The 16,427-nt window shown below is 42.0% G+C and overlaps 1 protein-coding gene across 6 annotated transcripts in view; it reads right to left on the bottom strand.

The window, feature by feature from the left end:
* dennd1b (DENN/MADD domain containing 1B) overlaps positions 1 to 16,427 on the bottom strand; it is a 303,998-nt gene that overhangs the window by 44,904 nt on the left and 242,667 nt on the right. For 5 of the 6 annotated variants that reach the window (XM_070887322.1, XM_070887317.1, XM_070887318.1 and 2 more), the window contains 3 exons: positions 8,410 to 8,500; positions 5,416 to 5,456; positions 706 to 774 (listed from right to left, as the gene is read on the bottom strand). In XM_070887322.1, coding sequence (XP_070743423.1) covers positions 706 to 774; positions 5,416 to 5,456; positions 8,410 to 8,500 — 201 coding nt within the window. Of the gene's footprint in view, positions 1 to 705; positions 775 to 1,947; positions 1,988 to 5,415; positions 5,457 to 8,409; positions 8,501 to 16,427 lie in introns of those variants that run through there. The other variant, XM_070887321.1, reaches the window with a different exon arrangement.

The raw sequence follows: 16,427 nt of genomic DNA, 5'->3' as shown, positions 1-16,427 counted from the left end.
GTGGGATTAGGCTGGATAGGCTCTTGTTGGCCAGCATGGACACGATGGGGCAAAACGGCCTCCTTCCGTGCTGTAAACTTGTATGATTCTATAATGGGCATGATTTTCTGATAAAACAGCTGATCGTTTGAATTGCCATTAATTCTACATGTTAGAAATGGAGCTATCCCGACACTCACTGACGCCTTTCAGTTACCTCTTTTGCAACCTATTGTGCTAGAGTTTCCATTAGATTGTGTTAGTTTTTCCAAGCAACTCATCTGAAACCGGCCAAACCAGCACAGGATCGAGGAAATTTCAAGTGCAAATTACGTCCAACACAAATTGAGTTTTTGCGGCCTCTTTTGTGACATCATGTACAGAGAACATGGCCCACAAATCCACCGTCCCCATTTTTGACGTGGGTAGAGAGAAAAAAAACTGAGTACACAAAGTGTCTGCTTCCAGGCTATATGGACATAGTTCTGTGTCAAGAGGTTTGCGATTTTTAACATCTGAGCAAAGTTAAGATTGAGATTTATGATCAATAAGAGTGATCACAGAATGCTCCCCCATTTAAAGATAAGGATCCGAGTTTCTTTTTAAGCATGACATGCATTAAAATATGTCACCAAAATATGCAACTGTCCCATTGTCCCACACGGTCTACCTACAGTACTGCAGCATTTAATCTAATATCTATTAGCATCCAATTTAGACACTTACAAATTTGTACGCTGTTTTCATGGCAGGATTTGCTTTCGTCATCACTGTATTAATTAGAGCTCCACCTTTCTGCAAAGAAAAAAAAAATCTGGTGATTGTTTTTTTCTGCAAAATTATGCTTTTCCTCTAAATTAAACAAAAATCTGTAACAATAGTTTAGTATATCAAAAGTAAAACAACTTATTGATAAATTAACATTGTGGAAATTTGGTTTGGTATTTATGCAGCCATTAAATTAATTTTCATAAATGTTTTTGACTCCTTTGTGCAAACTCATGCAAATAATCTGATACATTTTCTATTTCTCAGTGATCTTATTGTTTGTATTGATCCCTTGAGCTTCCTACTATTAATAACATGGTTATTATTTTTAGGGTTGCATTTGCTGCTTTTTGCTTATTTCTCTTATTTTTTTGCTCAATGTTCGTAATTCTGTCTCCGAGTCAAAATGTAGTGGGTTTAAGTCTCAACCCAGGACTTCGGTACATAATCTAGACTGACACATCAGTGTCGCATTGAGGGGGCACTGCATTGCATCTTTTGGACGAGACATTCAACCAAAGTCCCATTGAGCTGCTCAGATGGACGGAAAAGATTCAATGGCACTTTTTCGAAGAAGAGCAATAAGTTTGTGTAAACACCTGCCCAACATTTTCTCGATCAATATCACCAGAACAGGTTAACTGGTCATTTACTTCAGAGTTTTTTGTGGGAGCTTGCTGTGCCTACCAAAAAAAAACCAGCACGTGCACTTCCAAAAAATAATTTATTGGCTGTGAAGCACTTTGGGACATCCTGAGGAAGTAAAAGGCACTATATAAATGCAAGTCTGTCTTTCCTAATTTATTAAGCTATCCTCAGTTCCTTTTATGTAAATCTCAAACTTTTATTTTGTTTCTTTGAACCTGATCAAGTATTTCTGCTTGTTATTTAGTTTATTTTAACCTCCTTATTAAGCCAATGGTCCAAACCTTGGGGCCCGAAATTTGCCACTATTTCGGCACTATTTGCTAAATCAATAAGGATCGATTTAGCAAATAGTGCCGAAAAACTGAGTTTTTTTCAATGTGGAATTTCTAGCCCTTTATAGGTTACTCTTTTGTAAAACATAGATATGGTCTTGTATAGCTGTTTGGTTCCTGGTAACTTTTACCAGACTTATCCCCAGTCAAGTTTCTTTACTATAGGCTGAAAATCAGAAATGATAGTTTCATACTCATGCATACATAAAAGCAGTATTACCTTGCAAGATCCATCAATGTTGTGACTTGCTTATCCAGCCCTAAAAATTAAGATTTCAGTCCACAGGATGCACATTTGGGGTGCTCTGAATTTATCTCGAGGACAATTTATATTAGGTAATATTTAAAAATACGTTTGCTGATTCTTATATATCCTTTTGAAACTCAAGGTGATTATATCTTATGGATGGACAAACAAAATGCACATTGATAAAAGAAAGGCTAAAAGGTCAACATCCCTTAACTTGAGATCCCGTTTTTCTCTTTTGTTTCACCAAATGGGTGGAGAAAAGAGAAGGGTAATGAGTCTTGCTTGCATAATGTCCAGAGAAATTAACACAGAAAGCTGTTTCATTCTGAATTCATTCCCCCGTGTAGCAGACTTTGCCCTTTGATGTCACTGAAGTCTTTTGATGTACTTAATATATCACAACTTAATAAATGCAAAGTCTCTTGGTTTTTGAGGATTATAATCGTTTATGGTCGCTCAAGTTGCAGACATGATGTCCGGTAACTTCACGTGAAAGAATGTCTCGTCATACTACACAAGATGAAGAGATGGGTACTCGGCAAATAATGTCCTAATTTTAGAACACTAACTTCTGCTTCCATGATCTACTCAATTTTTATTTCAGTCATCCTTATGGCTCCTCCGAGTAAGATTGCAAATTTACCACCAATTTGTGCTGAATTATGGTCAGCCTTTTGTGCTATGAATCCGTGCCTAGTATCAGGGAAACTTTATACAGGAGAGAAGATCACCTCATCAAGCCTAGGCTGGCTCAGGACCCAAAGGTAAAAGGAGAGTGTGCTGATCAAATGTGCCAAATCACCTTCCAATTAATTGTTACTTGAATATTATTGGTGAAGAAAGATTATTCAATGAGTCACACCAGCAGCTCTGTGTTCGCACTGTTATTCAGTGCTGCTAACAAAGCTAAACTGTTGTCAATACAAGCAGAAATAAGCATGTGAGCATAAGAACATAAGAAATAGGAGCAGGAGTAGGCCATTTGGTCCCTCGAGTCTACTCTGCCATTCAATAAGATCATGACTGATCTGATCCTGGCCTCAACTCCACGACCCCGTCCGTTCCCCATAACCCTTGACTCGCTTATCATTCAAAAATCTGTCTGTCTCCAACTTAAATATATTCAATGACCCAATCTCCACAGCTTCCTGGGGTAGAGAATTCCAAAGATTCATGATGCTCAGAGAAGAAATTCCTCCTCATTTCTGTCTTAAATGGGTGACCCATTATTCTGAAACTACGCCCCCGAGTTCTAGATTCCCCCATAAGGGGAAACATTCTCTCTGCATCCACTTTGTTGAGCCCCCTCATTATCTTTTATGTTTCAATAAGATCACCTCTCATTCTTCTAAACTCTAATAAGTATAGGCCCAACCTTTCTTCATATGACAACCCTTCATCTCAGGAATCAACCTTGTGAACCTTCTCTGAATCAACCTCATGAACCTTCTCTGAATCAACCTCGTGAACCTTCTCTGAACTACCTCCAATGCAAGTATATCCTTCCATAAATAAGGAGACCAAAGTACGCAGCACTCCAGGTGTGGTCTTACCAATGTTCTATAAATTTGGAGCAGGACTTCCCTGCTTTTATACTCCACCCCCTTGCAATAAAGGCCACCATTCCATTTGCCTTCCTGATTACTTGCTGTACCTGCACACTAACTTTTTGTGTTTCATGTACAAGATCCCCCAGATCCCTCCGTACTGCAGCATTATGTAATTTCTTCCCATTTAAATAATAATTTGCTTCTCACATTATACTCCATCTGCCAAATGTTTTACCACTCACAGAGCCTATCTACACCCGTTTATAGATTCTTTGCATCCTCCTCACAACTTGCTTTCCTACCTATCTTTGTACAGGTGCGACGTCCAAAATCCAGAGTTCCGGAATCTGGATCTATGGCGGGATCGTCCGGAAACCGGAAAATGTTCCGAAATCCGGACTCCCTCGCCTTGGCCTGACCTGCGGCCACCCCCCCCCCCCCACCACCAGGCCTCGGCCCGACTGCACCCCGGCCTCACCGATCCCCCGGCCTCGGACTGACCGACCGACACCCCCCCCACCCCCCTGCAACCTCCGGCGGCCCATCCGACCTCCCCCAGCCCCGCCTTGGCCCGACCGACACCCCTGACCTCCGGCGCCCCAACCGACCCCCCTGACCTCTCGACCGAACCTCACCCCGCCCCCGGCCCGATCAACTTTCCCCACCTACGTTCCTTGGCCCAGGCAAAGACATTCCGAAATCTGGAAATACCCAAAATCCAGAACGGACTCGGTCCCAAGATTACCAGATTTCGGACGTCACACCTGTATCATCAGCAAATTTGGCTATGTTACACTCGGTCCCTTCATCCAAGTCATTAATATAAATTATAACTAGTTGATGCCCCAGCACTGATCCCTGTGGCACCCCACTAGTTAGGTTGCCAACTTGAAAATGACCCATTTATCCCACGTCTGTTTTCTGTTAGTTAACCAATCCTCTATCCATGCTAATATATTATCCCCAACCCCGTGAGCTCTTATCTTGTGCAGTAACCTTTTATATGGCACCTTATTGAATGCTTTCTGGAAATTCAAATACACGACATCTACTGGTTCCCCTTTATCCACTCTGCTTGTTGCATCCTCAAAGAATTCTAGCAAATTTGTCAAACATGATTTCCCTTTCATAAAACCATGTTGACTCTGCTTGACTGCATTATGATTTTCTAAATGTCCTGCTCCTACTTCCTTAATGATGGACTCGAGCATTTTCCCAATGACAAATGTTAGGCTAACTGGTCTATAGTTGCCTGCTTTGTGCCTCCCTCCTTTCATAAATAGGAGTGTTACATTTGCGGTTTTCCAGTCTGCTGGGACCTTTCCTGAATCCAGAGAATTTTGGTAGATTACAACCAATGCATCCACTATCTCTGCAGCCACTCCCTTTAAGACTTTAGGATGCAGGTCATCGGGTCCAGGGGACTTGTCCACCTTTATTCCCATTAGTTTGCCTAGTACTTTATCTCTAGTGATAGTGATTGTTTTATGTTCAACCCTCCCCAATAGCTCCTTGATTATCAATTATTGGGATGTTTTTAGTGTCTTCTACCGTGAAGACCGATACAAAATATGTGTTAAAATCTGTGCCATTTCCCTGTTCTCCATTATTCATTCCCCAGTCTCATCCTCTAAGGGACCAACATTTACTTTAGCTACTCACTTCTTTTTATATACCTGTAGAAGCTCTTACTGTCTGTTTTTATATTTCTTGCCAGTTTACTCTCATATGCTATCTTCTCTGTCTTTATCATTTTTTTTAGTTGTCCTTGGCTGGTTTCTAAAAATGTCCTAATCCTCTGGCCTTCCACTGTTCTTCACAATATTCTATGCCTTTGTTTGCCTCTGTGTGCTCTGCTGAACAGCATCAACAGGCATATTATGCTCACCTTGACTGTATGCATCCATTGCTGATAGGACTTTGAATTTCCTGTGGATAAATTAAAAAAAAGACAGATTCTATGGTTACTCCTTTTGTTAAAATTCAAGATATTGAAGTAATATTTCACGTGGTGAAGCACAGTAGCAAAAAATGGCTTGCAAATATATTTCAAATTGTGTACACAACATTTATAGAAAACTATGCACAGATATTTATTCTCCATTTTAAATATTAAATCTCATTGTTTTCAATATCAGCTATTCAAAAGTTCATTACTTTTGCATGAAGGCTCATTACTCAATCTTAGATGTGGTATTCATCGTTCTGCAAGTCAAGTCAATCTCCACATAGCATTTGAGATAAGTTACACAAAGTAGGCAACCACAGGGATTTTTTGGGTTGGGACAAAAATTATTTCTCTCTACTGCCCACATGCATGATACATGAAAAAAAAAAGCAATTGTACATCCCTGTCAGGAGTAAAAATAAAATGGGGAAGCTGGCTCAACCGTGGCTAACAAGGGAAATTAAGCATAGTGTTAAATTCAAGGAAGAGGCATATTAATTGGCCAGAAAAAGCAGCAAACCTGAGGACTGGGAGAAATTTAGAATTCAGCAGTGGAGGACAAAGGGTTTAATGAGGAGGGGGGAAAATAGAGTATGAGAGGAAGCTTGCCGGGAGCATAAAAACTGACTGCAAAAGCTTCGATAGATATGTGAAGAGAAAAAGATTAGTGAAAACAAACGTAGGTCCCTTGCAGTCAGATTCAGGTGAATTTATAATGAGGAACAAAGAAATGGCAGACCAGTTGAACAAATACTTTGGTTCTGTCTTCACGAAGGAAGTCACGAGTAACCTCCCGGAAGTACTAGGGGACAGTGGGTCTAGTGAGAAGGAGGAACTGAAGGATATCCTTATTAGGCAGGAAATTATGTTAGCGAAATTAATAGGATTGAAGGCCGATAAATCCCCGGGGCTTGATAGGCTACATCCCAGAGTAATTAAGGAAGTGGCCCTAGAAATAGTGGATGCATTGGTGATCATTTTCCATCAGTCTATCGACTCTGGATCAGTTCCTATGGACTGGAGGGTAGCCAATGTAACACCACTTTTTAAGAAAGGAGGGAGAGAGAAAACAGGCAATTATAGACTGGTTAGCCTGACATCAGTAGTGGTGAAAATGTTGGACTCAATTATTAAAGGTGAAATAACAGCGCATTTGGAAAGCAGTGACAGGATCGGTCCAAGTCAACATGGATTTATGAAAGGGAAATCATGCTTGACAAATCTTCTGGAATTTTTCAAGGATGTAAGTAGTAGAGTGGACAAGGGAGAACCAGTGGATGTGGTGTATTTGGACTTTCAAAAGGCTTTTGACAAGGTCCCACACAAGAGATTGGTGTGCAAAATTAAAGCACATGGTATTGGGGGTAATATACTGATGTGGATAGAGAACTGGTTGGCAGACAGGAAGCAGAGAGTCGGGATAAACGGGTCCTTTTCAGAATGGCAGGCAGTGACTAGTGGGGTGCCACAGGGCTCAGTGCTGGGACCCCAACTATTTACAATATACATTAATGATTTGGATGAAGGAATTGAATAATATCTCCAAGTTTGCAGATGATACTAAACTGGGTGGCGGTGTGAGCTGTGAGGAGGACACTGAGGCTGCAGGGTGACTTGGACAGGCTAGGTAAGTGGGCAAATGCGTGGTAGATGCAGTATAATGTGGATAAATGTGAGGTTATCCACTTTGGGGGCAAAAACACGAAGGCAGAATATTATCTGAATGGCGGCAGATTAGGAAAAGGGGAGGTACAACGAGATCTGGGTGTCATGGTTCATCAGTCATTGAAAGTTGGCATGAGGTCCAGCAGGCGATTAATGCGGCAAATGGTATGTTGGCCTTCATAGCTAGGGTTTGAGTATAGGAGCAGGGAGGTCTTACTGCAGTTGCACAGGCCCTTGGTGAGGCCTCACCTGGAATATTGTGTTCAGTTTTGGTCTCCTAATCTGAGGAAGGACGTTCTTGCTATTGAGAGAGTGCAGCGAAGGTTCACCAGACTGATTCCCCGGATGGCAGGACTGACATTTGAGGAGAGACTGGATCAACTGGGCCTATATTCACTGGAGTTTAGAAGGACGAGAGGGGATCTCATAGAAACAAATAAAATTCTGACGGGACTGGACAGGTTAGATGCAGGAAGAATGTTCCCGATGTTGGGGAAGTCCAGAACCAGGGGTCACAGTCTAAGGATAAGGGATAAGCCATTTAAGACTGAGATGAGGAGAAAGTTCTTCACTCAGAGTTGTTAACCTGTGGAATTCCCTGCTGCAGAGAGTTGTTGATGCCAGTTCATTGGATATATTCAAGAGGGAGTTAGATATGGCCCTTATGGCTAAAGGGATCAAGGGGTATGGAGAGAAAGCAGGAAAGGGGTACTGAGGTAAATGATCAGCCATGATCTTATTGAATCGTGGTGTAGGCTCGAAGGGCTGAATGGCCTATTCTTGCACCTATTTTCTATCTTTCTATGTTTCTATTAAGGAGACTTTGCTTTTGGGCTGAGACGAAAACTTTGGCCCTCTCTCCATTATATAGATTTTATATACATATGTTGCAACATATCTCTTTCCCCATTTATCCTTCAACTTCCATACACAACAAAAATGCCAATTTTTGAATCAGATGAAAGCGACTTAGCAAAGAATTCATGACTGAACTCTTATGTGCAACAATATTAGTTTTACTTTTCCTAAAACAACTGCTATCCCAGTAATAACCAGACAAAAGCAATTAAAAAAAAAGACATTCATGATCTGGTCAGTGGGTGAAACATGATCAATGCACAATCCAGACATTATCCTAGACAAAGGCCCAAGGGAAGGTGGGTAGACTTGTGATGAGAGAAAGATGACTATCTGAAGGGCAAAGATTACAGCATCTAAAAAGATGAGCAAAAAGACATATATACATTTTAATATAAGTTGGTGCCTTACCTCCACTATAACCTCCAGCAGTTATCTCATCTTCAAAAACATCAGAAAATCCTTTCCCTGCATTTAACTTTTCCAACCTCCCATCAATAAACTAACAAAAAGATAAAAATGTATAATTCAGTGATGAAAAATGGACAAAATATAAGATATTGACAGGTGTTCTAGGTTATTCCAGCTTACTTCACTTTTATAAATAAATCCGATAACATCCGGAAGGTTCAGTGGAAAAAAAGGGTATGGTTAGGAAGGTTCTCGGATCATTGTCTATCGGTCGTCAACTGATCTGAGCTTGCACCACAATAGGATGCCGTATCCCTTGATGGTTGGAGAGAAAGCAGCCAATGCTTTCAACCTCCTGTTGGAAGTGGATGTGAATGGATATCAGAAGAGGACACAATTTGGCTGATCAGCTATAGCATCGACAGTTAGAAGTCCAACGGTCGCTGCCCAGGTTCACACAAGGGGAGCAACGGTCACTTTGGTGAAATACCAGAGAGGTGCACAGCTCATTGAGCTGTAAGTTGGCATGTCTCCACCGTCTCGGGGAACCAGCATATACCTTAATGAAAATCAATGCTGGTACAAGGCAGTTTAGTCTTCAAACCCAGAGCATTAAAAAAGTTTTCTTTCTTCTTAAAAAATCTATTTACTTCCTGCAAATGACAAATATACCCAGAGAAAATATGAATCAATATTGCTAATTTACAGAATGTTGAGCTGAAATTTCGATTCACTGGTTAGGAGGTAAAATGTTTAAAGCCAACTTCTAGGGCTCAATTTCCCCAGTTATTTGCGCCGTTGTTTTGGCATGCACTGCTTTTTTGGGGCTAAATTAAAATATCCAAGTTTCCCCAAAGTTTCTGCACCAACGTAATTCAGTTAGTTATGTTTTTTTTTTATTTGTTTTTTTTTGCGCCATGTCTGCGCCAGTTTTTCACATTTATGCAAGTTTGGCCAATTTACATTTTTCCTAGGACGGTGTATGTGACCACTTCCAAAAAACCTTCTGGGCACATAAGGAAAACCCGTGCACATTAAAAAATCGGCGCAGAAAGACGCCATTGTTTTTATGCGAAGTTTTGGAGGGAGCAAAGAACACATTAAATATGTATCATGAAGCTTAATTTTTTCAAACTTAAAACACAGAAAATGAAAATCTATTGCAATTCTTTAATTTTGGATATTTTTCCAAGTGCCACGCCTCCACTGAACGTCTCCTCACCAGGCTTGCGGGTCGGAGCATCGGCTGGCAGAATTGTCCCTCACCCGTACACGGGCTTGGGTGCAAAAGAAGCCCGGGGTGGCGTGGTGGCAGGGGGGGAAGCCGAACTGAAGGGATGAGAGCCCTTACACTAAGCAGCAGCATCAAAAGAAGCCAGGGGTGGGGGGCGCGGGTGTTCGCCGAGCCCGTGTCCGTGCGAGGGAACGATTCTGATGGATGACCCTTGAGCCCGTTGAGGAGATATTAGGTCGGTGGTGGGGTGGTACTTTGAAAAAAATCTAAAATTTAAAAATTGCATTAGATTTTGTTGCCCCAAATGTCTTCGTTGAATGCCTATCTTCCCATTCTAAGCAAGCCTATTGCGCATGCGCAGACCTGGGTGTGGTCCATACTAGGGCATCGACCTTGGGGAGAGAGACAACAAAGAAGCTTTAACTCCTTGTCCTGCTGTTTTCAGCTTCTTGCAGAGGTACAGTTTAATCATGGGAGCAATACTGACAATGCCATATCTCGGGCAAACCTTCTGCATAATGGTGCTGTGGAGGAGACATTTGATTTGATGTCATCGCATGGAGGAACCTCAGAGCATGTAGGATGATGGGCAGGAGGCCTTACCCATATCCGGTATATCGAGGCAGGTGTTCATACCTGCACCTGAATGATGCAGACTGTGTGAGAAGGCTGTGTTTCCGCAAAGAAGTTGTAAACGAGAACTGAGAGTTAGTAAAAGCAGACCTGCAACTTAGAAGCGTCAGGAAGACTGCTTTGTCAGTTGAAGTGAAGGTTACAGCTGCACTTTCATTCTATGCATCTGGATCATTCCAGGCCACAACTGGAGATGTGTGCGCCATTTCTCAACATGCAGCACATATCTGCATTCGGCAAGTGACTGCTGCACTGTATGCCCAGAGGAATGGCTACATAAAGTTCCCCATGACCGCCCAGGCAATGCGTGACAGGACTGTGGGTTTCTCCAGGATTGCTGGCTTCCCAAAGGTACAGGGCTGCATTGATTGTACCCACATCGCCTTGCTAGCATTTTTGGAGAATTCCGAGATGTACAGGAACAGAAATGGCTTCCACTCAGTTAATGTGCAACTCATGTGTGACGACATGCATTGCATCATGTCAGTTGATGCGAGATACCCTGGGAGCACCCATGATGCGTTCATCCTACGCGGGAGCACTATATCTGCCATGTTTTAGCAGCAGCCAGGAGGGCAGAGCTGGCTACTACTGGGAGACAAAGGGTATGGCCTTGCCACCTGGCTCATGACACCCCTATACATAACACGGACAGAAGCTGACCGGGAAGACAACATGTCACACATTATGACGCGCAGCATAATAGAGAGGACCATTGGCATCGTGAAACAACGATTCCAATGCCCGGATCATTCCAGAGGCTACTTGCAATACTCCCCTGAGATTGGTCAGTCCGTTCACTGTCATGTGCTACATAACTCAGCCATCATGAAGCAGTAGCAGCTGGTCGTAGAAGACCCATCCGAGGTGAGCATGGCTGATGAGGAGGAAGAAGCAGATAACGAGGAGGAGGACGAGGAAGCCATGCAACGAACTGAACCCGGAGCACGATGGCGGAGGAGGGCGGGCCGCCATGCCCCTTTAACGATTGCTCGAGCCTTGTGCCAGCAGTTCATCTGTGAACGCTTTGCTGCCTGAAGGCTCAGCGGCAACTATTCCAAATGAACCATGTTTACTGTTTGGACCTATTCAGTAATGTTGTGTTGATGGAACAAATAATGGAAATGATTCTTTTTTACTTCAAAAAGTTGTGTTAATAAGGGAACAAATAATGGGAATGATTCAGTTCTAATTTAAAATATATTTTGTTCAAAAGTTTAACACTTATTTGTACTTAAATTAACTCTGTACTTAAATTAACTTTAATAAAAATATTCTTGTATCAAACTTTTAAGTTTTCAGTTACGATCATTTACAAACTCCAAGATCACTTAAAAACTTTCACATTTGTAAATTTACATAACTTACAAAAAACATTTAATTTGAGAACAGTCACAACAGTAATAACAATAATAACAACAGCAAAGAAAGACTGCACCCATCTCTTCTCCACCTTATTCTAAGACCGCTTGCTGCGCTTGGTCTTGTTCCGTGCAGCAGAGCTGGTCTCCAGTTGTCTTGGGTAATCCTTGCCACTGGACCAAGACCTAGCTCTGTCAAGCCCGTATGGTGGCTGGTGTGCAACGGCCACCACACGTTAAAAAAATCCACGCACAGGCATCTTCCACCCTTGAGGATGTAGTTTGGGTCCTTCATTGAAACACTTGTGAACTCATCCTTTTTTGGTGCGGAAGAAAGTCATCCTCGCTTCGAGGGACTGCCTATGATGATGATGATGTTGACTCTTTGCTCGGGTTGGTACCAAGCTTATTCTTACAAACATCTCGGGTAATGCGCACTTCTTGATGTGGGGGGATAAGGGGGCAGGCGGTAATGTGGAAGGTCTGGCTTCGACCTCTTCAGAGGATGGACTGGGGATTGGAATGGGAGCAGCAGTTGATTCTGTCAATGGGCACGGGGTCTGGGCGTGTTCCCTTATTGCAGCAGGTAACTCCGACATTCCCTCCCTCATGTTCAACAACAGTGTGTCAACTACCTGCAACATTCCCTCGCTCATGTGCCGACATTGTATCAGCTATCTGCGACATTCCCTCCCTAATGTTCCCGGACAGTGTTCCCATTTCTCGTGAGAGTGTTGTTACTTCTCCCGACAGTCTCATCACCCACCCCACTGATGGTGTCCAAGAGTGATAGCTTAAGGCCAATGCTCTCCACATCTGTTAGATCCTGCACCTCAGGAGAGTGCTGTTGAGCTCTCCTTCCCCTCCTCACCCTGGGTGTGGCTCGCTGCATCCCACTGGGACCCGCAGCCTCGGACGGTGGGGTGTTGGGAGTGGCTCAATGCATCCCACTGGAATCCCCAGCCTCGGACCGTGAAAAACCATAGAATGCCCCAGCAACACTCAAACCACTCAGGAAAGGGTCTGGCACCTCAATGGGTGGCACCGACACCTCCTTCAGAGGGAGTACAACAGTGGGGGCTTCATCCATCACCTCCCCCTCACCCCCATGCTCTTGGTCTGGAAGGTAGGATTGGAAATTGTTCTCCTCAAGCACGTCTGAATCTTCTTCTGCATCGGCTTCAGCCTCAAGTCGTGCAAAATATAACAGAACAGACAAATGGCTAGCAGCAGAGGAGGGGGCAGGGTGGGTAGCATGAGTAGACTCGCACAACGCAGGCAGAGGATCATTTGAAGGACCACGATGAATGATAGCACATTGCATCAACCGAAGTGTAGCTGACGGAGAAATCCCCATGAACCAAAGCATGGCTAGCCCACGCAGTACTTAACATTTAGCAAAGCCAAACTGTGGAATTTGCAGGACTTATCCTCTCCTTTGAGTGTGGGCCCAGCTTCTGCAGTGTTGGTTGCTTTTTTCCAGGCAGGACCCATCAAAGGGTGTTAGTGGGTGCAGATTTCCCAGGCCTCCTCCTGCTCGAGTTCTTTCCTTTTTGTTGTGTGCCACCTTCCTCTGTAAAGATGAAAATATAACTTTTTAGAGAAGGTGTCTTTCTGCTGGGTGGGACATATACAGATGGTCACATTTACAATTGAAATTCCAGTAAATAAATGAAAATATTACTTACACTAACTTCTTGACCAAGGTTCTGCCACTTCTTTTTGCACTAGCCTCCAAACCTCGGGGTGGTCACCATTGCACAGTAATCTTCTGCAAGTTGGTTCCAGGGTTTTTTCAGTTCTTTTGGTGGAACTTTTGTGTGACCTCTGCTGGTGTCCAGCTCATACTATCTGGCCTCAGTTACAGTAACTAGTGCCTCCACTTCATCCTGTGAGAAATTCTTGGTCCATGAGCCACGTTGCATATTATATTGCAGCTTCGATTTTTCCAATCAGAATCTCACACACAAGTGGCTCTTTAAAAATGGCTGAATGCAGACGGGGAGCGCTACTGGGCATATGCGCCCATAGCAGTCATGTCAAAAACGTCCTTTTTTTTTCCCACAGAAGAGGGGGCATCGTTTTTTTTCGGCGTAGACATTAGGCTCCACCCCCCGATGCTAAAGGACAGGTTGCACGGTGCCAATTTCAAAAAATAGAACAGGGAAACTTGCTAGTTATTTTTTTTGAGTAGTCAGGGCCAAAAAAATGGGCATAACTGTGGCAATATGCAAAAAAACGGCATTGGGGAAAATTGAGCCCCTCGTTACAGAATACCTCTGTAGCTATGCCCTCCTTACAGTTCCCCAATACATTAAAAAAAAGAATGCCGGTCCAACTGACTAATTGACAGGAAATACTTGAACAGCTCAGGGTTTCTTTCAATTGCAATTTCTTGGCAGATCAACTTCAAATTCTTCTGCCTGTTACTATTTAGCTTTAAATTAGATACCTATGCATTTTACAGATATTAAAACACCAATTCATTAAAACATTTATACTAAAGCAGACACACTGGTAGCTAGCACCATAGAAACAGAGTATGCACGTGTCTACGATTAAGAAAAAACAGCTAGCAATATTACTACTGCGCTATGCAAACATCCATTTTTATTAGAAAATTTATGGAGTGCTTTTGCACCGCATTTAGAAACATCCAGCTTGCCATGCTTGAGAAAGAGAGTCACGGCTCCAATATGTGTGCAGTAGTTGTTTATGTCCTCAATACTTGAACCACAGACCAAGGTTTCCAATCATTATGACTTAATTAAAAAGGTGAAACTTAAAAAAGAAAACACTATTGGTGCTGTTTTAGTGCAATCATTTGGCAGAAACAAATCAATTAATAATTTGAATTCCACTTACTATCTGAAGGATGTTAATTAGCATTTAGATTATTAATCCATTCATCAAATTTCTCAATTTATCATGAGCAAGTTAAGTGTTTCAGAATACAAATGTTCCGTGCAAAACCGTAGACATGAAAGCACTACTTCTGGTCACTACTTCAGTATCTTTTCAGATGATCAGGTCTAATCAAAAATGATTTATATTTCCAAAAAATTTCAAATCAACTAACTTCAGGATAAACCGTCAAAACTGTGCAGTAGTCTCAAAAATGCTTCAATTTGTACATCTTTTCGGTTTGAAACCTGCACACAAAGCTTTAAATGGTTTCGGATACAAAGTCACATTTGTTTTCAAATTACAGATGTTAGCCCAATTGATGGAACTAGTGAAAGATATTTCCCTGATTGTACAAAAAATTAAACAAATCTAGGTACTATCTCTCTGAATTACACTGGAAGGGTCAAATAAAAGCTGGATGTTCACTGGACTGCAATGACTAACAATATAAGTAATGCAGTCCGTGGTAATCTGAAGGCTGCCAATTCAGTTGCTGATATGGAACAAGCTAAATTCCTGTAAATTAAAACAATGGCAGCAGCACGAGATACAAATGATAGAAACCAGGCAGATATTCTGGGTCTTTATTGGACAAAGTCCTATTTATTCCGAATGGGCCTTTTTCCAAGAACCAAGGCCTTGGTTCATGGTCAGATCAGTACTATTTTACTGGATTTCATGTTAAGTAGAATGAGATAAAGGCAACTGAGCTACCACAGAGCAGAAATGTCTTTGAAGTGCAGGTTGCTATCATACTGAGAACTCGAGAAATTCTTTGCTGTCATATGCTAGCATTTGATTAATTATCATTCCCCTCATACTGCCGAGCCACTTCAGTCTGCAACAAGACTGTACAAATTATCAATGTGCAAATAAATGTTGTACAAAATTTTATTTAGAAACACTGGTGCATACTTTCCTGTCAGAAATGAGCTAAATACCCATTCTTATTTTAAATTGCAACTTATAATCAGATAGCAAATTTGTAAGAACTCAGATTTGAAGTACAATTTCTGAGAATACACCCTCGTTATCACTGCTGAAAAACTACCAGCCAATCAATGAGGATGCTTACATGTGCCAAACAACTATTGACCTACCGACCAATACAAATACAGGCAAGTTCAAGAAAGGAGGTGTGGATTTTGTGGAGGGCAAATTTTTCTGAACATGGCTGAAGACCACAGAGAAATCAGAGAAATGCCAAATTTAGCGATCAGGCCCTGCATGTGCTTGTGAACTGGAGAAACATTGTTGATGCAGAGAATGAATGCCACATATTTTAGAGACAAGAAGCAGGTTATTTGCCACTAACAATATGAATGGCTTCGTGTCAGTTTTTACTCGAAGGCTTCTATATCTCCCCATTTTTTGTTGCCCAGAGTGATGACTCTGGTAACCTAAGACAGATCCTGCGTCTGAGCATGTGCTGTATGCAGAAATCCCAGGACAGCCAAATAATGCAATGATTCTCTTTATTTTTCAACATGATTTTAATAAATTTCAAGGGAAAATTTTAATTTGAAAAGCTTTGTTTTAATTTTAAAAGCAAGGAAGTTACATTAAACCTTTAGAAAACACTGGTTAGGTTTCAGCTGGAGTATTGTGCTTAATTCTGGCACCACACTTCAGGAAAGATATCAAGGTCTTAGAGATGGTGCAGAAGAGTTTTACTGGAATGCTACTAGGGATGAGGGAGAGACTGGAGACGCTGGGGTTGTTCTCCTTAGAGCAGAGAAGGTTAAGAAGTGATTTGATAGAGGTGTTCAAAATTATGAACGGTGTTGATAGAGTAAATGAGAAACAGTTTCCAGTGGCAGAAGGGTTGGTAACTAGAAGGACACAGATTTAAGGTGATTGGCAAAAGAACCAGAGGTGACGAC

Source organism: Pristiophorus japonicus, chromosome 8 (assembly GCF_044704955.1).
Source record: "Pristiophorus japonicus isolate sPriJap1 chromosome 8, sPriJap1.hap1, whole genome shotgun sequence".
Taxonomy (NCBI): domain Eukaryota; kingdom Metazoa; phylum Chordata; class Chondrichthyes; family Pristiophoridae; genus Pristiophorus; species Pristiophorus japonicus.
This window is presented reverse-complemented; position numbering and strand designations above follow the sequence as displayed.